Source organism: Microtus pennsylvanicus, chromosome 18 (assembly GCF_037038515.1).
Source record: "Microtus pennsylvanicus isolate mMicPen1 chromosome 18, mMicPen1.hap1, whole genome shotgun sequence".
Lineage (NCBI taxonomy): Eukaryota > Metazoa > Chordata > Mammalia > Rodentia > Cricetidae > Microtus > Microtus pennsylvanicus.
In genome coordinates, this window is record NC_134596.1 from 11,536,622 (window position 1) to 11,563,176 (window position 26,555).

General features: G+C 46.4%; 1 protein-coding gene across 1 annotated transcript in view; it reads right to left on the bottom strand.

Annotated features, from left to right (window-relative positions):
* Positions 1 to 20,819, bottom strand: part of Atp10a (ATPase phospholipid transporting 10A (putative)) — a 156,652-nt gene extending 135,833 nt beyond the window's left edge. The window contains exon 1 of the mRNA XM_075952674.1: positions 20,218 to 20,819. Within this exon, the coding sequence (XP_075808789.1) occupies positions 20,218 to 20,687 (470 nt within the window). The 5' untranslated portion in view covers positions 20,688 to 20,819. The remainder of the gene's footprint in view (positions 1 to 20,217) is intronic.
* Positions 20,820 to 26,555: the final 5,736 nt, after the last annotated feature.

Consider the following 26,555-nt stretch of genomic DNA (forward strand, 5'->3'; position numbering starts at 1 on the left):
TCATGCTTGCTGGTCAAGTGCTTTATTTGTTGAGCCATCTCTCCAGCCCAGAATCATCTTTCATACATATACTCTCTTATGTTTCCAGTGTGTTGAATCCACACAGCAGCTACCACTGAGAACAGAGGCGGGGCTCTCAACACAATCCGGCGGCCAAGCACTTGCTTGACTAACATAAGAAAGCCTCTGGATTTGAGTTCCAGTACTGCGAAATCAATCAATCAATCAATCAATCAATCAATCACCCATATGATTAGACCGTTTTTAACTCAAGAGTGCCTCTGAAGAGCAGGAAGCTCCCAACCCCATGCCATGGTGGTCAGAGAGGGGAGGTAATGTCGTCACTTCCCTGTAAACTCACTTCCCTGTAAACAGACACGCGAGGCAGAACAAAAGGGTTTAGGGATGGCCTGCCTGCCAACAGGCTCCAGGCATATGACCCGTATCTAATTTTGCAGTGCCTGACCTGGGGTAGTGAAGAGAGCCTGATGAAGGCGACCAGGGATGAACTCAGACCCTACGTTTGCATCCCTCAAGCGTGTTTTCAAAAAAGCGATTTGCTCTTGAGTAACTACCGAGCCCTGGGAGGGGCAGTCTTGTCAAGGCCAGCAATGGTACAAAGGAGCAGGTTTAAGATGTCACTGCAGGCAGGAGTTAGGAATAGAGCTGGGAAGTACAGACACGAGCTTCCACTCCGAGCTCCCTTCTCCAAGTCCCTCGGCGCATTAGGAAGCGTTTGCTACTGGACGCTACCAGCCACTTCCCTGAGAAATCACCAGGAAAAGAAGCTGAAGGGGGGGGGGGGGGGGAGTAAGGCTGGCAATGGGAATGGTAGGTGTGAAAACAGACTGGGTTCTCTCCTCCCCTGTAAGGAAACGCCCACTCGACAGGGCCCAGCACACACCAGCCACAGCCTGTCCAAGAGCAACTTCTTGGCCCTGAGCACATAACTCCAACTGCACACTGTAGAGGAGATATATGCTGAACACAAACCACAAACTACATACAGACTATACTGGAAGAACCTGCTGGCCTTCCACCGCATGAGAGCACACACACTCACTCACACACACACACACACACTACAAACCAAAGTCATCAGATCCCAACCACAAATCAGATTGTCTATGCAAAAGCAATGATTGACAAGGGAAGGGAAAGCAAGGAAATGAAAAAGAAGGGAAGGAGAGGGGGAAGGAGAGAGGGAAGGAGGGAGGGACGAATGGGTGGAGGAAAGAAAGGAACGGAGGGAGGAAGGGAAGGAGATAGATTATAGCGCTAGGCAAAGTGTTTGCCTAACAAACATTTGAGAACCTGAGTTCAATCCCCAGTAAATCCCCCCATTAAACAAATTCTACTACGAGAAAGTTGTTCAATGAAAGTCACAAGGAGAAATACAAACCAAGAAAAATCTCACACGTGCCTATCACGGAAAAAAAGGAGTAAATAAAATAATGAGAATAACCATTATAATACAAAATGTTATAACTTATGTTTCTACAAAACAGATCTGAGAGACAAGATATATACAATAAAATCACAGTTTAATAAAAGCACTATTGTTTACTAAATAAATGCCACATATATAATCTTAAAGACGGTTCTAAGTATGGCCTTTCCACTGTGCTCAGCATTTAATTTGCTGTATAGAAGCTTTTGAATTTAATACAACCCTGTTTGTCCATTTTTACTATTGTTGCCTCGCTTTGGGAGCCATTACCAAAAGATCCTTGCCCAAGCCCACATCCTGAAGGGTTTCCTCTGTCTATGACCTACATAAGTCATTTTAAGAAAAGTTTCTTCTTTCTGAGTAAAATACCAAGTTTGTTTAGGGTACATCCCAGGGCAGCCCCTGGGAGCAGCACTTTCTTCCTGTTCTGTCTCCGTCAGATTGTTTTCAGTTCCCTGAGTCAGGAGGTGCTGTGTGTTGTAGGTGATTGAGGTATAGATCTGGGATTGTGGTCAGTAGGGCGACATTGACTTTTTTCTTAACAGGAAAAGATTCTAGCAGTGTCTGGTGCAATCTCTGACCAAGCCTTGGAGAGAAAAGTCCAGCGAAGGGTGTAGCCACACCTTCTGACTTGGCAAGGGTCAGCAGAATCTCCAAACTGCTCTTCCACGTACGTAGGAGTTTGGAGAGCTGAACTGCAGAACAAGCGCTGGTATCTGGGCTGAAGCAGACCAGAAGGCTTACGTCTTCCACCCTCCTGAGTCACTGTGACTCACTGGGCCAGCAGGCCAGCAGGCCAACAGGCCAGCTTGCCTGATGTTGGCAGTCCTGGGAGAGGCATGTGCGGTAGAGTCGGGATACAACGGACAAGCTCACCCCTCGGCTTCAGGGACACACAATGCTAGCCACCAAGGTCCCTCAGGTCAAAATGTGACACAGACTCTTACCAGGAACCAAAGTATGACTCCTGAAAGGCCCTGTTCCTAATAACAATCATTAGAAGCACAAATACAAAATGTCCAAGAGTAAAGTCAGAACAGGCATGTAGCTCGGCTGTGAGAGCGCGTGCTTGGTATATACCAGGTCCTGGGTTTAGCTCCCTGTACAACAAGGAGAAAAACAAGCCAACAAAGAGTCACAGCTGGGCTTAGTCACACACATCTGTAAACCCAGCTCTCAGAAGCCAGCCAGGGCAGCGTCGTCGTGAGACCCTGTTCCAAACAGACAATAGTCAGGAGGCTTCCAGGACAGCCAAAGTCTACACAGTGAGACCTTGTCTCAACAAAAGGCAAAACAATATTACGTTTAAAACCTTACAGGTGACTCCATTTCTATGTGACACTTTGGGTTCCTGCCATTTTATTAACCCCTCTGGTGCTGAATTCCTTTCTAGGTGGCAATCCCCCCTACCCCAGAATACTGCTTAGGGAAGAAAAAGAGGCCTGGGGAGTTTCCCTGTGGGGTTCTGGGCACTCAGCTCACCCTTTCAAACCTGATGTTACCCCAAGGACTTTCTAGGAAAGCCCTGCAGTGCACACGCATGCTTCCAGCCTGACGCTGAAGTTCAAATAAGGCCAGCCTCTGAGCTGTTGGCATCCCCTCACTATGGGAAAGCCTGCTGGTCCGCAGAGAACACATGTCTTCCATGAGGCTTCCCATGGCATCTTTGTGAGGAAGCTCCCTCGCTGCACAGCTGGCCCTGATTTATACTCCTCGAAGAAGCCAGAGGCTTTTAGGGTTTTGATTTTTATAATTCTTCTTATGCAAAAAAAAAGAAAAAAGAAAGATTATTTTTCAGAGCCAGAAGGTGACTCAGTTGATACAGGCAGCAGCCACTGAGTCTGACGACCTGAAGTCATTGCCAGATTCCACATGGAAAAGAGGAGAAAACCAACAGGCAAGCTTGTCCTCTCTCTCTCTCTCTCTCTCTCTCTCACTCACTCACACACACACACACACAAATAAATAAATGTTTAAAAAGACCATCTCAAAGGCACCACTAAGTGGGTCAGAGTATTAAAATCATATGTTTTTAAAACAAAAGCATTTAGGCTAAGGAAGACAGATTACTGGGAGCTCCAGGACAGCCTGGACTTCATAGTGAGTTCTGGGTTCTCTGGGACTACAAACGTGAGATGGTCTCAAAATAGAAACAAAACTATGTTTACTAAGTTATCTTATATACAACACTGTTAACTTGCTAATCCAAACAATGCCTTAATTCTACTTTTTTGAAAGATTTTCTGCCGGATGGTGGTGGTCACACCTTTTATCCCAGCACTTGGGAGGCAGAGGCAGGTAGATCTCTGTGAGTGCAAGGCCAGCCTGATCTACAAGAGCTAGTTCCAGGACAGCTAGGACTGTTACACAGAGAAACCCTGTCTCAAAAAGAAAAAAAAACCCAGAAAGAGCATGTCTCAAAAAACCAGAGACAGACAGACAGACAAAGAGCGAGAGACAGAGAAAGAGAGAGGAAAAAAAGAAAAATTTTGTGTGCAGTCCCCACGAACATCTTAGGATTGTGTGCAGTTTTCAAAGTCATCCTGGGAGTGTGTACAGTCCCCAAGGCCATCCTGGGGTTGTGTGCAGTCCCCAAGGTCATCTTGGGAGTGTGTACAGTCCCCAAGGCCATCCTGGGAGTGTGTGCAGTCCCCAAGGCCATCCTGGGATTGTGTGCAGTCTTCAAAGTCATCCTGGGGTTGTGTGTGGTCTTCAAAGTCATCCTGGAGTTGTGTGTGGTCTTCAAAGTCATTCTAGGGTTGTGTGCAGTCCCCCAGGTCATCCTGGCACCACGCGCTATCCACGCTCTGTATTATACTCATGATAAAACTAGAGAAGCTAATGAGAGCTTGGTCTTCGCTCTCATTAGATATCTTGATCATCTAAATGAACAGCTAGAAGAACATCTAGATCATGTTGCAGAGCTGAAGACTGGACACGCTGTGACATAAAGGTCTTCGTAGTAAGGAAATTCCTGTATGGCTAGGAAGAGATACACGGACCTCTTCAAACATCCACCTGCCTGTCAGGTGATCTTCTCTCCCCTTCTCATGTTCTAGCCCTTATTCCTCGCAGTGCACGGAAGGGCTTCTATCTGCACTGAGATTATCAGGCTGTAATGCTCCCAGGTTCATACGAGGAGAGTGACTGTATTAAGCAGCAGTTACCCAGCACCTACCTGTGGCAAGGCCTCTGCTTCATAGAGATTCTAATTATCACCGGCCAACTTAATGTAAGCAAAATACCTAAAATACCTCCTCATTACCATGAGAAACCAATTCGGCCTGCAAAGTATTCCGACACCTGCTATCTTCAGGGGAAGAATGGCCAGAGGGTGTGCACAGGGCAACATATACGAACTGTACTTCAGCAAGATGCAGAACAAGTTCACACTGAAGGCTAAGGGCGTTCTAAAAATGTGGAAACAAAAATAGCATCTGCATTTTTTCCTGTAATTTATTTCACTCTGCTATATATAGCAGGGAGGTCTTAGACAAACAGACAAATAAGCCTTCTCAGCTCCCCTGTTCCCAGAACTCAGCAGCAAGAAGCTGGCCAATAAACTGTGAAGGGCAAGAACCTGCAGCTCCCACCATCTAAACCTCCCCTTAGCCGGAGAATCCAGATGTGTGGGTAATAAGCCTTGTCTCCAGAATACTCTTCTAAAAATGCTTTCCAACATCTGCCTGAATGGTCTCGGGGAGGGCACCGTCACAAGAAGAACAAGAATATCCACACTCAGCAGTCACGGCCAATGAGCATCAAGTTCCAGGAACTATGGAAGTCACTGCGATAGTTAAATACTGGCCACACGCCAGAGAGGGTTGCCCCTCTAGGACACCTGACTCAGAAGGAAAGACAGACTCTCTTCTGTGATGGTCACCATAATGAATGACGGGATCAAGTTAGGCCACGGGAGCTTCAGCCACAGAAGAACTGCATTAGAAATAACAGGGACATCTATTTATCGAGTCATGAAGTAGGAAATATGTAAGAATGAGCCTGAAACAAGGATCATAGGAAAGGATTGGAGGTGATACCAAAAGAACTCTGATGTTTTCTATCAACTCACGAATATCCGTTACAAGAATATCTACAGGGTGGGGAAGGCGTGTAGCGAGGTAGCTGGGCACTTGCCTACCATATACAAAGCCCTGGGTTTAACTCACGGATCCACCTGCAGGTAGGCCGCTTTTAGAGAGGGTTGATTGAAGATAGCTGGCGTGGCCACGGGAAATAACAGAGGGGGATTGAGTAGGAAGGAGGCCTGGAGGGCAGGGTAGAGGAAGATGAGGCCAGAGAAGTAACACTGAACTCTTTTGGGAAACCTATTACTATAAGAAGCTTCCTAATATATATTTACAGAGGAGGGAGGGAGAGAGAAAAAAAGAGAGAGAGAGAAACATACGTTTAAAAGGGGTTTAAATGAAGTTGGAGGGTGGGGGACTCTCTGAGACACCGTGGACTAGCAAATAAAAAGACGAATGCCAGGAATGAGCTGTTTTTCTTTTGGAGTCGTTGGTCAGTGGGATCCAACAGACTGCTCCCCTAAACTACAGGCTAGTGCTGCTGATCTTGATCACCCTGGAGAACTTGATGGTAAGACTCTACTAGCAAAATCCCACACCTTCAAGCCATAGCATGTGGAGAAAGCAGGCTGGTACTGAACTGGAAACGTCACACCTCCTGGCTAGCTCTCACGGTGTTAGGAGTGGTCAAGCTCACTTACCTATCTGTAAGTGAAATGATGACCAGCCGGGCATCCCACGCTCGCTGCCGCAGCTGCAGCATAAATATTAAGAGACTGACCAACAACTTTATGGCTGGATTTAAGGTCCATTCCACAAGGTATAACATATGCCTGCCACTACTAATGGGGCCAGGAATCTGAGGCCAGGCATATCACAGAGCTTAAGAAAGAACCCACTGCTATCACTCTGGTAAAGACAGACATGGGACTAAGCAGACTGCTATTGGCTCGCTACACCAATCTATTAGTGTGTCTCTCAACAGTCTTTGGAGAAGCTGCTTTTCACAGTAGATGGCGATTCACACAGAAGCGCCAAATGGTCAAGACACAGAAAGAAAGAGATTGCAGAGTGGTCAGCAGTAAATGAGACGCATGTATCCCTTGCTCCTTCTGTCAAGGCTTAGTCGTCATCTCGCTGAGCGGGAGGGGATGACTATGAGGAAAAACTGTTTCCCAGCCATCACAGGGCAATTGTGCATACTAAGTGACAATGGCCGTGGCAACACACATCCACAATTAAGACAGACAAGATCCCAGCATGGATGGAGGCCAGGAGTCACACCCTTAGACAAGGAGCTGCCGGCAAGGGAGGAGAGGCAGAATCAGTTTCCTTCAGGGAAATGTCTCCTGGGTGATGTGGGATCCCCCTCTGTATGATGTGAATACCACTGGTTAACAAAGAAACTGCTTTGGGCCTGTTGCAGAGCTATAGGGGAACAGAGCTAGGCGGAGACAACTAAATAAAATGCTGGGAGAAAGAAGAGGATCCAGCGAGGGTAACGGTAGGGAACAGGGGAGGGGTAGGAAGAGAGGACATGGGGATGGATTTGATTTAAACACATTAAATGCTTGGATGAAAATCTCATTCAATAAAATAAACCCAAAACCCATCCTGGGAGAAAGTACATCGCAAGAGGTGGACTTTGAGAGTCGATAGTCCACCCCACTTCTAGTTGGCTATCTTCGCGTCATTCTTACAGTGCAAGATGGCATCTCCCAGTCCTCAGTTCCGGCCACCATGCCTTCGCCTTGCTGCCATGCCTCTACCCCACCACGACAGCCCCTTATTGCTCAAGTCAAGAAAAAAAATTCTCTTAAGCTGCTTTTATTAAGGTGTTTTCTCACAGCAGACAGTAAGAGACTAATACATACTAAGAATCTATAAAGAATTCAAAAAAATTAAGTACTCATAACCTGTCATCTCCCCGATCCTCTAGTCATTAAAGTACTAACGAACAGAATAGTCATTTTGCGGAGAAGGAAATACAAATAATCAAGAATTATTTCAAAAGCACTCCATGTCTTTAGTAACCAGGGAGACACAAATTGAAGTCCATCTCACCGTGGTCAGAATGGCTGTCATTAGCAAGTGACATCAAATGCTGCTGCTACGCTGGGGGATGTTAGCTGCGCAGCCACTCTGGACACCAGCATGCTGGTCCCACCCAGGGCTGAAAATAGAGCTCCTGCATGATGCAACCACCCGCTCTTAGGTATATATCCAAAGGATCCTAAGTCAGCAAACAGAGACCTGCGCGTCCATGTGTATTGCTGCTCTATTAAAAAAATAAAAAAAAATGGGAGCCCAGATGCTCACTAATATATGAATGGATAAAGAAAATGTCGTTTGTAATATTTATCTGTAAAGGAGAATGGAACTGGAACCCTGGAAAGGAGGGATCTGCAGGGGATGGTGATGGGGAACAAGCAGTTATGGAATATACACAGTGTGAGAGCAGGGGCTATTGGGGAATGGAGAGAGACCAGCAAAAGGACAGGAGAGAGCACATGAGGCCGGGAACAAATAAGAACAAAGTATATAATTGTATCTGTCTAGAAAACATATGAAACCACTACTTTACAATCTATGATTTTTTTGCAGAAACAAAACTTAAAACTAGTAAGAGAAGATACATCATTATCAAACTAATGAAAAAAGAAATATAAAGAACTCTGCACAGTAAGTTGGACGCAACGAACACACCTCTAGACGACTTCGCGTGAACTACCTCAAGAAACTCAAAAAAAAATACAAAATATGACTGATCTGAGAAAAACTGAATTAGCAGCTTTAAAATTCCCCATGTGCTGAGGGAAAAGCCCAAGGACTGAGGGAGGTGACATCTCCCTAGGATGTCAGGGTTGGAAAGGCCACCAGGCAGAAAAGCAGGGCTGGAGCGGAGGTACCAGTACACCCATAGTCTCTTTTGGTTGCTGCTAAGATATACATAGAGACTCTAGTGTGTGTCTGGACAATGAGAGGTGGAAGCCGCTGTGCCCAGACCTGCAAGCAAAACCATCAAATGTTGTAGTTCTGGATGGATCAAGATGGCTTTTTCATTCCTGACGTGTCATGCTGAAGAAAACTGAGACATAAGAGCCTTGTCCCTGTGGATAAAGACAGTGCACGGGAGTCTTCTTTCTACATTGCCAAAGTGTGAATTCTCAAAGAGACTCACACCGTGAAATGCACACTAGGCAAAAGCAGAGTCAGCTGGAAGATTCAGATGCACCCTCAGCTCAAAAATTCCAGGCAGCCCACCAAGCCTCAGAACTTGAGGCCATGGACCAGGGCAAGAGTGTGGTGTTAAGTGACGGGGATCTTTCTTCATGGACTTCATGAAATGAACTTTTCTTAACGCAGATGGGCAGAGCATTGGGCTGTCTAACTGTGTTACACAGGTTGGGCTCTTGGAGAATAGTGGATTAATGTATTAATGTACATGGTCATTTGTAGGCAAATAATTTTGCAATTTGACTTGAAAATCACACTGATTCAATGACAAGCCTGCATGATCTTCTCAACAGATACAGAAAAATCCCACATCCACCACTCCCACTCCAAAGCTATGTTTGTGTGTGTGTGTAAATGTGTATGTATAAGTATGTGTGTGTGTGTGTGTGTGTGTGTGTGTGTGAGAGAGAGAGAGAGAGAGAGAGAGAGAGAGAGAGAGAGAGAGAGAGAGAGGTTTTACACATACTATTTACCATGTTGCAGAAGTTCCTTCATGTTCCACCTATGAATGTCAAAAAAGGATTTTGCAGCCTGGAAGTGGAGCTCAATAGTGAAGCACACACTTAGTGTGCAAAAGGCCTTAAGCTTAATCCTCTGAGTGGGTGTGTGTTTGTGCATGTTTATGTTTATTTTTATACATGTATAGAATGTATAAAAACAGAGCTAGAGGTCTAACTCTGATATAGCACCTGCCTAACACATGCAAGGTCAAATCTGGTACCCAGCAAAATACTCTCACACACACACACATGTCAGGAGCCAATTTTCCTCCTAAAATCATTACAGGAACCATCACCCTGGGGAGTCTGCAGAGAACCCCACACCCCTAATTGTGTTAAGAATGGTTCTATTGACAGAGCCTACCCCACACCCAAATTGGCTGTTAATGAGAGCTATCTGTTAGCGGAACCCACCCCGCATTCCAAACTATCTAAAGATCTAGGTGTGTCGACTCGTGACTTCTTGGCCTACAGTGACTTGACTGAAGATAACCTCCTGCCTACGTGACCAACGAGGACCATGTGACCAACGTGAACCACGCGGCAAGAGCCCAGAACCCTGTGCCCATCCCCCAACTCCTTACCCTATAAAAAGTTGTATCTCGTCCCTAATAAACGGAGGCTCTGACAAACTTTGCATGGCCTTCTTCCTGTCTCCTAGCCCATATCTTCCAGGTAGTGCCTCTCCGTGACCCTGGAATAACTGAACTGCCAGGCGGGCTACTAACCCTAGACTAAGTAGCCCGCCAAGGCAATCGACACACACACACCATACTTAATGGTGAAGCACAATATTTCCTGGAGGATCACAAATAAGACACCAGTTTCTGCCATTTCTTATACAACATTGTCCCGGACTTCTGGCCAAGCTCACGAAACAAGAAATGTAAGAGACGTTTGGAATGAAGAAGTACAGCGATCTGTAGATGTGATGTAAAAAAGCACAGGGAACGCAACAAATCAAGCGCTGCCAATAGCACAAGTTAGCAGCGTGGCACAGCATAGGATGAGTGACCCAAACACCTGAATGCATGTAGCGAGCTGCGTGGTGTCACACCTGATGGAGATGTATAATCAACTCCTATGGCTAAAGTCGGACCTATGCTATGATCACGCAATGATTATCAGCTGCCTGCATATGCGTGAACCTATGGGCAGTGCCCACCTGGCAATCTGGGATTGGCAGCCCATGCCTACTTAAGGGCTGGGAGAGGTTTGCCAGGGAGAGAGAAAGAGAGAGAGGAAAAAGAGAGAGGAAGAGAGAGAGGTTTGCCCGAGAAGAGAGAAGAAAGAGAAAGAGAAGGAGAAAGAGGTCAAGGAAGGAGAGAGGGGAAGAGAGAGAGAAAAGTGATAGAAGTCCTGAAATAAACTGCAGTGAGAAGAGCTCAGGTGGTCGCGTCATCCTTGCAGGACGAGGGTGGCCGTGACATGACAAATGCATCCATAGGATGTTTGAGATGCAAAAAAAATATATAGCTTATTAATGTTTTTGAAGCTGAAAAGAAAGCTTTCTGGAGGAGCACCCAACACCAGGAAGAAAAAATACAAACACATAGCTTTGTACAGATGTTAGCTTCCACTTCGGCCTTTGCAGTGAAGCCAGAGAAATGGGGAGATGTTAGCATTAGCTCAAAGTGGACAAGTTGACCAAGGGGCCTGAGGAAGAAGCTCAGTGGTAGAGTAAGCCCTGGGTTCAATACTCAGCACCACACAGGGAGGTAGGGGAAGGGGGAGGAGTAATAGGAGGGTATACAAGAACTCTGCACTTTTTTTATAACTTTCCTGTGAATCTAAAATTATTTCAATGTAAAGTTAATAAACTTTAGCAAACAAATTTTTGCTCATTGGGAGAGAACAGAGACACAACACCAAGCCTCCTCTCTCTCTCTCTCTCTCTCTCTCTCTCTTCTCTCTCTCTCTCTCTCTCTCTCTTCTCTCTCTCTCTCTCTCTTTCTATTTGAGCTGCACAGTTAAAGTCAGCACTCCCAGGAAGCAAGAATGACATCACCACCATTGCCACCCTCCAGCAACTCAGGAGGTGCAGGATGGACCTGAGCCTTGCCCTGTCACACAGCAGAAAGGAAATGACACTCATCTCTAAAGGAAGTGCGGACAGCACCTATGATTGTGGTTATGCTCAGGCCTGAGCGAGTGTAAGCCTGGGCCTGATGCAGCTCTACGGAACTGTCCAGAACAACCCTGCCACTTCATAATAACTGTTTCGGTAGCAACTTGCTAAGAAAACAGCAGGAGTCAGCAGCGGTGTGCAAGCCACAGATAGCCCAACTGCTGAAAAGAAACTCTGAGGCCAAAGACAAGAGGAATCTACATACTGGAAGAGACTTCAAAATTGTCCAGCTAATTGCAATCAGTAGATTTTATGTGGATCAGATTCAAACATGCAAAGGGAAAAATGAAACCATTTGTATGACCTGTGGACATTCTAACACAGACTGGGCAATTTAATAACGGAAAGAACTTAGTAACAATTTTACTGACACAATAGTATTTGTAGTTTCATTTATTGCAACTTAAAAAAAAAGCATCACTCGGGAGGCAGAGGCAGGCGGATCTCTGTGAGTTCGAGACCAGCCTGGTCTACAGAGCTAGTTCCAGGATAGGCTCCAAAGCCACAGAGAAACCCTGTCTCAAAAAACCAAAAAAAAAAAAAGCATTTACAGATGAAATGTCTTGATAACTGAGAACTGCTTCAAAAACTAAGAGGATGGCGCTACATAGCTGAGGTAGGGGGACTACATTTGTGAGACCACACAGCACCACACGGGGAGACCCTGTCTCCGAGAACCGAATGGGTAGGTGGGAACACAGACAAAGCAACTCAGGCCACAGGACAGTAACTTCAGAGGTTTTGGATCTGCGGTCCTTGGTTCCCTGCTAACACTATTTCCCTGGTTACACTAGAGTTGTAAACAGTTTTGCCACCCCTTAGGAGTTAATTACCATAAAAAGAAAGGCTAGAGAATCAGGGCTTTACTGAAGCCCATTAAGACAAAGCTACTTCCTCCCAGTCAAAAACCCTCAAACTACACCCTATTGTCTCCCTTTTAAAAGGTAAATTATGGCAGGTATCCTCGAGAACAGGGGATGGGAGGTGGGGACTGTGGCCCAGGGGTTCAAAGCTCTGGAGAGGAAGAGGCAGGCTCACCAGGAAAGGAAAAGGGAGGCACAAAGGGGGAAGAGGAGCAGGAGGGCCCCGCTGTGGGGCATCATAGAAGAAAACAAAAACATTTGGAAGTTTTGGTAAAGAAAGCGTCCCTGTCTCAGTTCTCCTGAAACAACAAATTATGAAGCTTGGGGAAGCACAGGTCAGAGGTAGTCCTGGCTCCCTGGAGCAACAGAGAATAAAGGAAATGGAAGAGGGTAATTCCAGGGTGGGTAGGTGGGTGGATGGACGGAAGGATGGACAGAAGGACGGACAGACAGATAGACAGACAGAGAGCTAGATAGAATTCCAAACTGTTTTCCCAATTAATGATAGGAAGACATCCCATCAGATCCACACTGGAGCCCAGAAGAGTCAGGGCGAAGGACTGTCAATACGCCATGCAGTAGATCGAAGACAAAGCCAAACGCAAGCGTATCTTAGTTGTCGAACAAACCCTTAGAATGTGTGAGACTTGGTTTAATCCCCCGTAGCAGGAAAAACAAGATAACTCAGGTAGGGTGAAGGGATGTGATAAATTAGGTAGGAGATGAGGGAGAGGTGGGGCCCAAGCACCAGGGCTCCACATGCGGGGCAGCCCATCTACTATACACTCGACTTCAGGCGTGGCTGCCCAAGGTTAGCCTATCAATACCTGGTGCCTAGCTTATCATGGCTGGCTCCTACTGTGCCCACCGATGAAAGGATGAGAACGCTGTCTCCAGCGTGTTAGACTGATTTAAACAGGCAGCGGTAGAGAGATGGACGTAAGAAAGAAAGAAAGAGAGGTTTGGTCCCACCTTAGATAGGACCATGTTCATTCACAATGAGGGGAAAGACGAGAGTTGTCCCCTTATATGGGACCAGATATGACTTCTGTAATCTACAAGGGAATCTGGGAAGTGTAGAGTCCTTCAGCAAGAAACTACCTCTGGGAAGCTAGATGAACTTGGGGAGAGATACTAATTTTTATTCTCAATTTTTTTATTCTTCTGTTATCACCGATCATATATTATTCTGTACATGTGGTCAAAGTCAAGCCTGAAATAAGTAAGTCAAAACAAGTTTAATGTCAATTTGCAGTTCCTTAGGGTAAAACAATATTCAAAATTCAAAATCTGACACCTTTTAAAAATTGGTTATAAAGAAATCAATGCTTGAGTAAGTGGGTTAAATTTACAATACGCTTGCATGGCAGGACACCCCCAAGTTCAAGCAGTTCCCTTGGGTGCAACACAAGTTATCTTGGATGGAGCCCCATCCCACCAGAGTACATTGCTTGATAGCCTCATTACAGGACAAAGATGCAAGGGAAATAAGACCTCTCAGAAGTCTACTGCTTTTGCCTCCGGCTGCATAGGCCTGACCAGCTCCAGCCGCGTAGGCCAGACCAGGAACAACCTCCCCCTTATCTAAAGATGAATTATTTCTCACATATCACATGACAGGAGAACGGATTCCCTTGTCCAGTAAAGGACTTCAGAATTCCCCATCCTAAATGGCTCAAACTACAGAGAGGCAAACAGCAATTTCTCTGCCTCCAATGCCTCCCAAGTCCAGCACATGAGGCTGCTGTGTGAACAGGGGAGCCTTGTACCTAAGCTACCACTCGACTGGTATGGGACCTGAGTGACAGTTCCACTTGTAATGCCCTTGACCCTGGCATTTGGTTCTTCCTCTTAGCAGAAGCTAATCTCAATGACTACACCGTAGCCATCCTTGCTCCTCCAGTAGAGGAGGATACCAGTCCCTTGGATATCACAATCACAACTTGGGAAACGTATCCAGAATATTCAAGCAATGTCTTTGAGAATTGCTTTTATCTACAGAGTAATAAATGATTCAAGGAGTGCACAGGCTTTGGCCGTGATCCTTTTAGATGTTTTCTTAAAAAAAAAAATTTCAAAAGCCAATACTTGTTAAAGCCCACATAATTTTGTTACTTGTGCTTTACAAATTATGTCTATTTTTTAAATGAATGAAAGTAAGAAATAAGCTTACTGCTGTCAGTACGTGGGACCTAGGAATTTGTCCATGGGCAAAAGGAACAAAGAGTTGGCTTTAGCCTTCCTTAATTCAGTCTAGACTATAAATTATTTATTACTGATTTGATATGACGGACTACTTTCATCTTTCATCTGTTGGCTGAGAGTATGGGATGGGAATGTAGAGATTTTTTAAAGGTTCTGTTAGTAGGGTTAATTTTAGAAAAAGTAAAATAAATCTGACTCTTGACATGGCAGTTGCTGACTTGGGTAGTAAATTGGGATGTTCTAGAGTGTTCTAGCAAAGAGACGAGAAAGGCAGTAACTATCTATCTATCAGTTTGTTTTTCCACTGGAAATTGAAAATCATTTCTTTTGGGGGAATACAACTTAGAATTAAATTGTCTTCTCCAATGAAGGACTTCAGAATCCCCCATCCTAAATGGCTCAAACTACAGAGAGGCAAACAGCATTTCTCTGCCCTCAATGCCTCCCAAGCCCAGCACATGAGGCTGCTGTGTGAACAGGGGAGCCTTGTACCTAAGCTACCACCCGACTGGTATGGGACCTGAGAGACATAAAATGTATTTGCCATATAATCTTGGGTTACAGGTATAACAATTTGACGTTAGCAACATACGTATTGTCATGTTTTCAGATATTAGACATAGTCATTTAAGGTAACAGTCCCAATTTTTTTTTAAAAATTAGCTTATCAAAACGTTTTAAGTAATAGCTGGCATTGTTAATATTTGTAAATATTTAAAGCAGATACATGATGTTCATCAAATGTGAAAGCAAGGAATATCACTTAGATACTTTTCCTGCTCAGATTCATTCCTTGGATGTATCTGACTTCTTTGACAAAGCTTCCAGGTGCTCGTTCCTTATGCAGAAGTCTGATGTAAACAAGCAGGTAGGCCCAGCCAGTTGTAGAACTGAATTTAACTCATGACAATTTTGATGTATATGTTTTCCTCATGTATCTTTGTCTCTGAATATTCCCCCACAATGATGAGGACAGTTCTTGTCTCCTGACTTAAGCTCTATCTCTATGACAGCTGTTAAGTCTTTTCCTGAGGGGCGGGGACCCTCTTCTGCTGCCCCCCTCGTTGCCCATTGGTTAGCCTTGAAGTAGTTCCCAAGAGATCGAAGCCCTCAAACCCCTAAAAGCAATTTGGATGATCTCTAAAGGGGCCTGATGAGGCATGGTCCATCCAACTCATCCCTCTTCTTGTCACTATGGACACTGTTACTAAAGAGACTAAACTGAAGCCTCCTTTGCATCCCTGGCATCACCATCCCTGGCATTCGCCTCCCTGGCATCACCAACTCAGACCAGCTTAACATCTTTCAGGACCAGCTCGACTCCTGGACTGTTGCCTTCAACACTCCAAATTCAAAAAGGACTAGATCTGACTGCTGCCAAGGATCCTCAAACAATACTCCTTCCAGGCCAACAAATTCTAACTGGCTTGAAACAGGGCCTAGAGATACAGAGACTAGAAAAAAATTCCCCTGGATCCCTATCACTCTGACTCGCTTTCCTCCTTCATATCCTCATGCCTTGTTTTCACCCTGCCTTTTAAATATTTTACTTACTGAGCTTGAGCCTACACTCAGACAAAATTTTCCAATGATCTCACCCTACAACAGCTCCATTTATTCCAGATACATCTGCAAAAAAGACCATTTAGATGCTCTGGAGAAACTCTGCCTAAAAGAGACCTTCATCCTTATTACCCTGGGCCAGATACTGTTCTTTAAATTAGTCCTCTATTTATTCATGTTCTTTTTTAAGAAAGAGATTGACTATGACCACTAATAGCTTATATTGTCACTTATATCAGTTACTATATATATATATATATATACCACATATATAATCACTTATATCAGTTACTATATATATACCACATATATAATCACTTATATCAGTTACTATATATATATACCACATATATAATTACTTATATCAGTTACTATATATATACCACATATATAATCACTTATATCAGTTACTATATATATATACCACATATATAATCACTTCTATCAGCTACTATATATATACCACATATATAATCACTTATATCAGTTACTATATATATATATACCACATATATAATCACTTCTATCAGTTACTATATATATACCACATATATAATCACTTATATCAGTTACTATATATATATACCACATATATAATCACTTATATATCACTTACTATATTCTGCTCTGCCGTAGGCCAAAGCAGCTTCTTTATGAACCAATGGTAATAAAACATAATCACAGCATAAAGAGGGGAATCCCACGTCAGTACACTTCCTACTGTAGATTGACATCACAACACACTCTTAGCAGTGGTGCTAGCCAGCTTAGGACAATCAATCCCTGGCCTAGAGACAGATATTTCTCCAGCCTACTGGTGTGGCTCAGGAGAACTTCCTAAATAGAGTCTGCAAACCACTGGAGGATAGGATGCATTCAGAACAAGAACAGAAGCTGATGACCGCTGCTTCGGATGCTTTGCCTAGGAAGATGCATGCAAGATGCCTAGGAAGAGAGATGCACGGTTTCCGGAACTGAACTGGATGACAAGTACCACCGAGGATCCTCAGAGCAAGGAAGGCACTCAAAAGCCTGTCACTGGGGAGCAGACACACACAAAAACATATACAGAGCCTCATGTCATCAATCCACCTTTGAGGACAGGGTCCCTGCTATGGGCTCTCATGCTTTGAACTCGACATACTGGCTCTCCACTATAGTCCCAGCTACTTGGTGACTGAGGCAGAGGGGGATACTTGAGCCCAGGAGTCATGGCCAGCCTAGGCACCAGGCAGAGACCACCCACCTCAAACAAACAAAGCTACTCTGATTGAATAAATACCTCCTTCACACTGTAACTGAAGTGACGGCACCTGGAATAGGCGCTAGACAGGCCAGACCTCCACGTTTCATGGTGGCCTGTAGTTTGCTGCGCTCATAAGAGTACTAGTCAGACTGGCCTGACAGGTTCTTCCTGGCTCCCCCAGTGCAGTGACCCATGGGTCAAAGCTTCTGTCCATCCTCACCCCAGATGTGTTATAATTCATTCCCCATCCCTCACCTGCAGCACCAATTCTTCCTGCACCCTTCTGGTCACAAGATAGCCCCAGGCTCTTATCTATCTTCTCTATGGGGTATCTCCTGGTAGTTCACTCTGAAAACCAGGGTCCAGGAGCTCAGCTTCGGGCTTCTCTCAGGGATGGAGCCCAGCTTCTTTCTACCTCCTTTTACCCTCAAGAGCCTGATAACACCAATCTCAGGCTTCTGGGACAGGAAGAATTTAACCTGCCCTCCCATAACAAGGAAGAGAAGTGGGGCATTAGGTTAAGAGCCCTTCTCACAGCTGGGAATTGATTAAAAAATATGATGCCAACTTCTGCATTGGGACGATGATGAGGTCAGAGAGGGAGGTGAGATACCTGAGGTGAGACCCTTGTACAACCATCATCTTCCCAAGCCCACTAACTCCCCTGGGGCCTTTCATGGTGGCAGGGCTATTCTCTCCAAGGGAAACCATTCAAGAATTTAGCTTAGAGGTAGGGAGGATGGGGAACATCATAGACCTCTCTGGAGACTGTACTGGACACTCAGCAACAAACTGGGAACCTAAATTTAGGTGGGTATAGTTTTGCGTTGCCAGATTCCTGCCTCGGATTTCAACCATTGGACGGGGCTGCGATCAAGGGCCAAATCACAAACAGGCAGCACTTTGTCAACTGAAATTAAATTATTTCCTAAAACTTGCGCATTTCTTCAAAGGAAGCTACTGGACTGTTCAGCTGGTTGGAAATGGGAACTCCGAGTACACAGACTCAGAGACCAGCTAGAGTGTGCAAGGACAGATACATGACCGACAGGAGCTGGAGACATTGCAGGCTTTTGTATAAAAGATTTCTCACTCCCCTGCTAAGGCTTCTGGTGAGCAGGACTCAGGAAATTCCACAGCCCTTGCCATCCACATCACCATGTCTGGTGGCTGTCCAATGAGCATCTTTTCAGGGCAAGCAAGGGGGTGTTACTCAAACATGGGCCATCACATAAGAATCACCTTTTTTGCCTGGTGGCGCACAACTTTAATCCCAGTACCTGGGAGACAGAGGCAGGCAGGAATCTGTGAGGCCAGCCCGGTCTACAGAGTGAGTTCCAGGACAAGCTCCAAAGCTAAAGAGAAACCCTGTCTTAAAAAATTAATTAATTAATTAATTAATTAAAATCACTTTTTTGCTATATCACTTTTTTGCTATTTCGTACTTATTTCTGGGTCTTTTCCAAGACCTGTGGAGTGTAACACGTTTGAATCTGATACATTAACAAGTATCCCCAGTGGTTCTTACAGGAAGTTTGAAAACCATAAGCATAGGACGATGGGAAACCTGTTGGAGCCCCAGCACCACTCCCTCCGCAGTAGCCGCAAGGGACTGAGCTTCTTTGAACTTCAACACTGCGTGGGGAAGTGAAAAGATTCAAGTTGGCCTAGGCAACACAGCAAGAATCTTATCAAAAACAAAAATCAAAACTCAAGTATAAAGAAAGAGATTTCCTGGCTTGTAAGCTATCCCAGGACTCAACAGCATCACCCACGTGTGTGGGGCACAGTTCGCAAGGGAAATGCAGGGGCTTCTTAAGGTGCCTTCAGGTCTGGTGGAAGCTGGACATGAAGAACGTCAACCAGTGTCCAGCAAAGGCCATGTCCAGCAAGGTGAGCCAGAGAGAAATGCTGAACTGAGCTTTAAAGGCTACGCCATAACTTTCCTCAGTTACTGGGTAGAGAGCTCCAAGATGACCTGCCTCTATGTGGATGTCCAAGTGGGGATAAAGGGGGACGGTGCACCAGGAAACCCTGGCTGACATTCTAGCCTTAGGGTGTGAGAACAGAAAGGTAGGAGACTTCCACTGGAAGGTAACTCCCTGTCACCAACCTGAAAGTCTGCCCCTCAAGGCCTCTTTCCATCTGGAAATAAAATTCTTATTAAGAAAACCAGCCAGAGCCTGGTGGTGGTGGTAGCACATGCCTTTAAGCCCAGCACTCAGGAGGCAGAGGCAGGGGACTCTCCGAGTTAGAGGCCAGCCTGGTCTACAGAATGAGTTCCAGGACAGCCAGGACTACATTAAAGAAAGAAAACTGGCCAGTGTGGTCACTCAAGACTATAAGCCCAACACTGAGGTAAGAAGACCATTACCAGCTCAGGAATTGTCTAGGCTACATAGAGAGCTATCTCAAAAACACTGGGGAAAAGAGGAGAAGACAGACAAGAAAGGAAAAGGAGAGAGGAGGTAGGGGAGTGGGAGGGGCAAGGAGAGATAGCCAAGTGACTAACAAGTGGTACTCAGTCTGTGGCCGAATCATAGTTCACATAAGTGGACAGACTGTTGTTTGTGCCCCGGACCTTCAATCTGATCTATGCCAGGTGTATCAGAACTTTTCATCCCAAGACAGCTCTTATTTCAGCCGGAGTTGTATATCTCTGTGTGTTTAAACGCCAGGGTGGCTGACTAAAAACTGAGGACTGGACTTCAGGTGATCACATCTTGGCATAAGGTAGAAGCAGTTGGGGGTGAGGCTGCCCAGGTGCTGCCAGATGCCAACCACGGGTTTGTTCTGGCTTAGAGGCTAAGGGGTAAGTGTCAGTTTGGGACGGGGGACCCCGTGTGGCCCTCTGCGTCTAGGGCGCCAATGCACCTTTAAGGTTAAATGACTTCACAGGGTCCGGGCTGCTCCTCGGGACACCCTGGCCTCGTGCACATCACACCCCGCACCAACTTCCCAGAGGCGCTCGACCCCACGTGGAGAAAAGAGGCTCACCTGCTGTAAACAAGGCAGTCCAGGTTGTTGATTTTGTGGTCCGAACGGTGACGGCTATAGTCCTCCCACAGGTCCTTGATGGCTGTGACGGCCAGTATGAACAGAACAGGAGCCAGTGCCAGGCCCGGCTGGAAGGCGTTCACCGCTGGTACAAAGTTGAGCAGAGCGATGAAGACGAAGTACACGTTGGCCAGGCGGTGGAACTGCTCGAAGAGGTTCTTGGGCAAGAAGGACAGCAGCGTATACTTGGTGGTCTTGAGGCGGTTGTCGACTAGGTGCTGGGTGCAGCCACGGATCAGCAAACGCTCCCCCTTGGGGACTCCGGCCGCTGAGTCCTCGGTGCCCAGCGGCGGCAGCAGGTTGGAGCGCACCGTGCGCGTCCTGCCCTCCCAGCGCCTTCTTCGAGGACGCCTCCGCCGCCGTCCCGGGGGTGCGTGCTCCTCGGCAGACGCCGCGAGGTCCGGCTCCATGGCCGCGTGTCACCGCGCCCGGCTAGTCTGCCGCTCGCGCCAACCTCCTAGGTGGTCATCGCCCGCCGCCCGGGCGCGGCGATGCGGGCTCCCCTCCTGCGGGACACACAGAGACCGCGCTCAGCGTGTCGCGCCCCGCCCAGCCCGCGCGGACCGTCCGGGCTTCGAGGTCTGCAGTCCCCGCTGGGCGGGAGGGCGCGGGCGGGCGGGCGGGCCGGCACTCTGCCCCACGCAGTCCCCTCCCGCCACCCTGGCGGCCTGGGGCGGTTTCCGCCGAGGTGGCTCCTGCGCCCCGCCCTTGCTCAGCGCCCAGATTCAGATTGGGCGGATAGCGGGAAACAAAAAGAACCCGCGCTGGAAACTTTAGAGCGCTTTACTTTCGTTTCCCTGAAGAAGCATCACTTCAGCCCCCGAAGTTTTGCCAACGCACTCTGCGTCTGAGAAGACGGGGAGACTTCGGGATTGAGAGGCACGATGCCCCATCCCCGCCTAGCTCGCGCGCTCTGCCTGGAGTAGGCAAACTTGATTCTGGACCAGGAAATGGTGTCTGGAGAGCTGGGCTAGGCACCTCCTGGAGTCTGGGACTTGGAGTTAAACTCCAGAGTCCCAGGCACACCAATTTTCCAGTTTTCAAAAGCTATTTTGAGGAGACCCTTGGCGCCTAAGAACTCTCCATGAAGTCACTATCCCTGCCCGTTTACAAAATTCCCTACCCTGCTGTCCCGCCCATTAACTCTTTTCAGATATAATTTTTTTGGTGAACCAGACGTTTTCTTTTTCTAGAAACACCGTCAGTTTTTCATTACTCCCCAGATAAGGGTCGTTTTCTTAGTTCTTCGTAGAAGGGAAGATTATAGTGTACACTCTAAGAGAGACATTTGGGTCATTACTTCCCCGCTTGGTGGACAAGGTCTGAGGTACCCTAGGGTAGCTCTGAGGTGTGTATTCTGATCTAGAAAGAGACTGGGCAGTGAGGGAGGCTGATAGACGGCTGAGAGAACGGGAGCAGAGGCCTCCTTTCCTCTTGATGAGAGACACGAGTTTGTCTATGGAAATATTGGGAGATAGGAGCTGACTTTAGAAGGATCTGGGGAGTACCCTGTGGTGAAGTAAGGGGTCGTAGCTCACACTCTATACAGAGTTGGGAAATGGGGATAATTGTCATCTGGGGTGGAGCATGGCTGGGGAGCTAAATGAAAAGCAACTTCGGGGCACTCTGTGTGGCTCTTAACCTCTTCCTGTGACTGGCTAGCCCCTCCTTTCTCTCCCTGCATTGGCTCATCCTGTCCTGTACCTCAGCATTTGCTGGCCTTGTGTGCATCCTCTGAGTGCCGTATCTGCGGACCGGTCCCTGCCCTAGTTTTCCTCAAATCAGTTGTCTCCTATCCCTCTTTTTGGATGATCCCCACTTTGTGCGTCCTGATTTCCATCCTCCCCAGCTGTAGGAGAGGGTCCCGTCCTTGCTGTATCCCACAGTATTCACGAGAATCCAGCATAAGGAAAATAAAGCAACAGGTCCCACCTAAAAAAAAAAAATCCCTGCCATCTATCAAGTAGCCCCACCCACCCCCTGTAAGAGAATCAAATTTGAAGGTTCAGGAAAACATTGGGCTAAAGTGTCTGCATTTCCCAAAAAGAGCTTTGAGAGTGGGCCAGTGGCACCCGAAGCTGAGGATTAGCAGCAGATGAGCAGACACCTTTAGCTGGTTTCCAGTCCTTAATACCTATGACTTGGTTTTCAACTCGGTCATCCAACCCGGTGGTATTGCAAGGCCTGGCCAGTTCCCTCTATTTCTTGGCTGTTTCTTGTACTTACAGGTATTCCAGGACTGCCCCAAAGCCCCGACCACCTCCCAATATTCTTGCTACCCCCAGTTCACACTGCCAAAGTAGTTGGTTACTTGAGCCCTTCATTCCCATTCCCTGTCCTTACCCTGGAGCTCCTAGGAATCCCCCTGCGGCTTAAAAAGTCAAATGCCACCTCCTCAGGCAAAGGTCCTTTTGAGGCTCTAAGAGAACTGACAATGGCTAGTTTAACTCTGTCCCTTCAGGTCCCTGCCCACCCCAGGGTGAGAGGTCTCTATTCTTTTTGGAACAGACAGCGTCTCTCCTGTCTACATTCCATGCGAATGTTCCAAGATTCTGTGAGTCACACTGCCCCACCAGTCTGGAATCATCTCTCACATGTTCTTCACAAATCCAAATTCAGTATTTCCAGTTGGGCTTACCTCATCTCATCTCTCAGAAGTTCTGCACACGTGCGCGCGCACACACACACACACACACACACACACACACACACCACACAATCCTAGGTTTTGTAAGACTTTTGTCTTTAGATGTTGCCCACTAGACTAATTCGTAGAGTCTAGCCTGTCTAGACATGGGCAAGGCTGTGATATATCCTGGCCAGCACTGTGTTGGGCTTGATATGGACTGGATATGGCTGAACTTTTAATGACACGAGGTTGCTGGGTCCTGGGGAGATCACTGGAACCATCTCGTTCAGCAAGCCTCTTTTTCAACACTGGCATTGTGCCCTGGCATTGTTGTAGGCAGCAGGAATGAAATGAAAAACTGTCAAAGTCAACAAACATTCTTGTGCCACTGACATCCTAGAAAAGAAAACAACCCACAAGCCACAAGAAATCCTGAGAACCTCCCAACAGTCGTAGGTGGAACCCTGTAGGGGTGCAGGAGAGGTGAGAGAGAGGGGGTCAAGAGCAGGGCAGACTCATTGCTCTGCTCAAAGGCCCGAAAGCAGGACAGCTCTGGAATTAAGTTCTAAACAGGTAGGGCTCAGCCTGTCAATCATTCAGAAACCCACTGTCCTTACCCGCCCCCAGCTTGTTCTGGAGTGAGTGAGATCTCCAGGAACATATATCCAGTGTATCCCAGCATAGAGACCCTGCAAAGAACACACAGGCATGCTGGGGCACAGAGCAAGGGACTCGTGAATGTACAGCTACTCCCTCTGTAAGTGGAAGCCATGAGGCTTGCTGATGGCCCTGAATATAGGCCTGAGACTGAGCCATGTAGACATCAAGATTAGGAGGTCACAAGGGTTTGGTTCAGCATAGAGACCTGTACATCTGGAGCTAAGCGAGAGAGTAGAAACATGAGATTAAGTAGACATACTAATCCCAGCGAGAATTTTGACTTTTACAGTGAAAGCAAAGGGAACTCTCGTGCAGGTGTTGAGCTCCGCAGAATCATGGAATTAGACTCAGGGTTTTAAATTTTCCCTGTTGGCTGTGTGATTGAGGGCCAGAGTAGTAGCAAGGGAGGCAGCATGTGCAAGAAGCCACTGCAGTACGCAGAGCGGACAGTGGCTTCGGCAGGTGGTGATGTAGAGGGAAAGGGGGCTTCTTAGAGCCGGAGGATTTACTACTAGGCTCTGGAGGAGAGAACTGCAAAAGGAGCTGACTTCTGCCAATGAGGCTGTTGTTGGGGCTGTTGTGGCGTTCGAATCCACTGGGAAAAACCAAAGGCTTAGACTCAATTCAAATTTAGATGAGATGAATTTATTTTTACTGCTAGCAAAAGGACAGCATCCTTTAGAGCCAAACCCACGGTCCAGAAAGGAGGCTAAAGGAAGGGTTTGTACAAGTTGATATCCAAGGTCTGCATTACAATTCTTGATGGAATCCATAGCGGGACAAGACGGCTTTAATCCCTCAGCTGTTTCTCTCATTCCAATTCCATCACAATAAGGAAGTTTACAAAAGCAAAAAACCCTCCTGGCTAAATACCCCCCCCCCCACCAAGATCACCATTATTCTATTCTTAATCTCACCTGTAGGGCACTAGGATCTCCTAGGCATTTGAGGGTAAAGGTCAATGGCCCTTCTGGGAGGTAAGTATTAGGTTCCTTAGCCATCACGTGGGGAGTTGTGTATAAATTGTTACACAGGTTTGAGCCCCCTGGGGGAAGTGACTTTAATGACTGAGATAGAGCAGACAATCACACAGTGCCAGCAGGTTAGGGCTGGTTCTCATATTCCCACAAAGCAAGGCCATGGGAACAGAAGTGAACAGGAAGGGCAAGGGCAAGGAGGAGGGTTTGCCAGTCCCTGGACAAGAAAGAGTGGGAGAGGGCAGAGTTGTCAGCATGCAGGGCATGCTTTGTAAAGGACAGGGGTCATCCCTGTATTTCCTGCAGTTGCACAGAAGCCATAGATTCCCCAAGACAGAAGCATGGGATGAGAGGACCTAACATTTTCTTTTAATGGATATAGGATGGGTTCTAAGAGCAGTGGGTTCGTGAAAGGCAATAAATTATGATTTGGTTTGGAAGTTATACCAGCTATCCCTATTAACAGATTTTTCATTCAAGGACTCAACCAATCACAGCTAGAAAATATTTGGAGGAAAGTACATTTGTATTAAGCATGTACAGGTATATTTTTTGCTATTTTTCTCTAAACAATATAGTTTATTCATACAGCATTTCAACTATATTGGGCATTAGAAAAACCTAAGGATGATTTAGTATATGGAATGGGCATAGATTATAAGTAACGATAAGACAATTTTCAATACGAGGGACTTGAACATTCATGGCTTTGGTATCTGCATAGAGGTGGAAAACTGGGGACGAATCCTAAAACAGTATGGAAAGATGATTATGTACTATAGAGTTAAGTTAGCAAAGACCTTTTTATAATCACAGGGTTTGTTGTTGTTTTGTTTTGTTCTTTTCAGTAGCCCCTTGAGAAAGTTCAAAATCTGAGAAAGTAGGCCTGCGCTGTTCTGGGGCAGTTGGAGAAATAATGAGGCCACTGAGCGGCAGTGTCCTGACCAGGAATGGCCAGTGTCCAAGCTAGAGATTGGCAGGTAGTTTCTCTCCAAACTAGCTTCATACTCGAGTTATCCAATGAGCTTCTACTGTTGCTATATTATATCCAGGAGGCTCACTGCTAGAGCAAGTAGCCCCATGGGCATGCGGGCTCTAGCACCATTTCTTAAAGACGTCTTGGGTGGTGGTCATGAGCTGCCAGCTTTAGTCCTTTCTGCTCTGTGCCTGCAAGGAGCATGAGCCTGCACCACAGTCTAACCACTGTACTGACAAGAAGAGGAGCAAATGAGGAACAGTAGAAATGTTTGGAAGAGTCTGGAATCGCCAAGTTCCTTACCTCTTATAAGTAGCCGGGATCGGGACAGATGGTTTTTCTGTCTCTGCAAGCAAGTCATGCTATGAGTTAGCAATGCTTGTTGTATTGTTGGTGATGGAGTCCTGATGCTGTGACCTTTAATACAGTTCTTCATGCTGTGAAGAACTTCATGCAACCATATAATTATTTTCATTGCTACTTCATAACTGTAATTTTGTTAGTTATGAATAATAAAGTGAATATCTGTGTTTTCCAAGGGTCTTAGGTAACCCCTGTGAATGGGTGACTAGATGTCCCGAAAGGGTCCGAGATCCACAAGTTGTGAACTGCTGCTTTAGTGACTTCATCTCTGATAGATTAGGGAGTGAAGGCAGAAACTCCCCAAACAGTTCAAGAAGCCCATCCTTCAACTGCTGTTCCTCCAGAACAGTTCCTGTGAAGAACAGTGCTTGCAGCACATCCACAGTCTCTGCGCTTCAGAGGCAGCGGCAGGAGGATTTCAAGTTGGAGGGCAAGAGAAGGCATGGTGGTACCTGCCTGTAATCCTGCACTAACCGGACACAGAAGAAGCAGGAGTTCAAGGCCAGCCTGGGCTAAGGAGCAAGTTGTAACAAGTTCAAGACTTAAGCTGTGTGAGACCCTTTCTTTAAACATCCGAAGTAAGCAAGAAAGAAAAAAAAGAAAAGAAAAGGAAGGAAGACGAAGGAGAAAAGAAAAGAAAAAAAGAAAAGAAAAAGAATAGGGTTGAAAACAG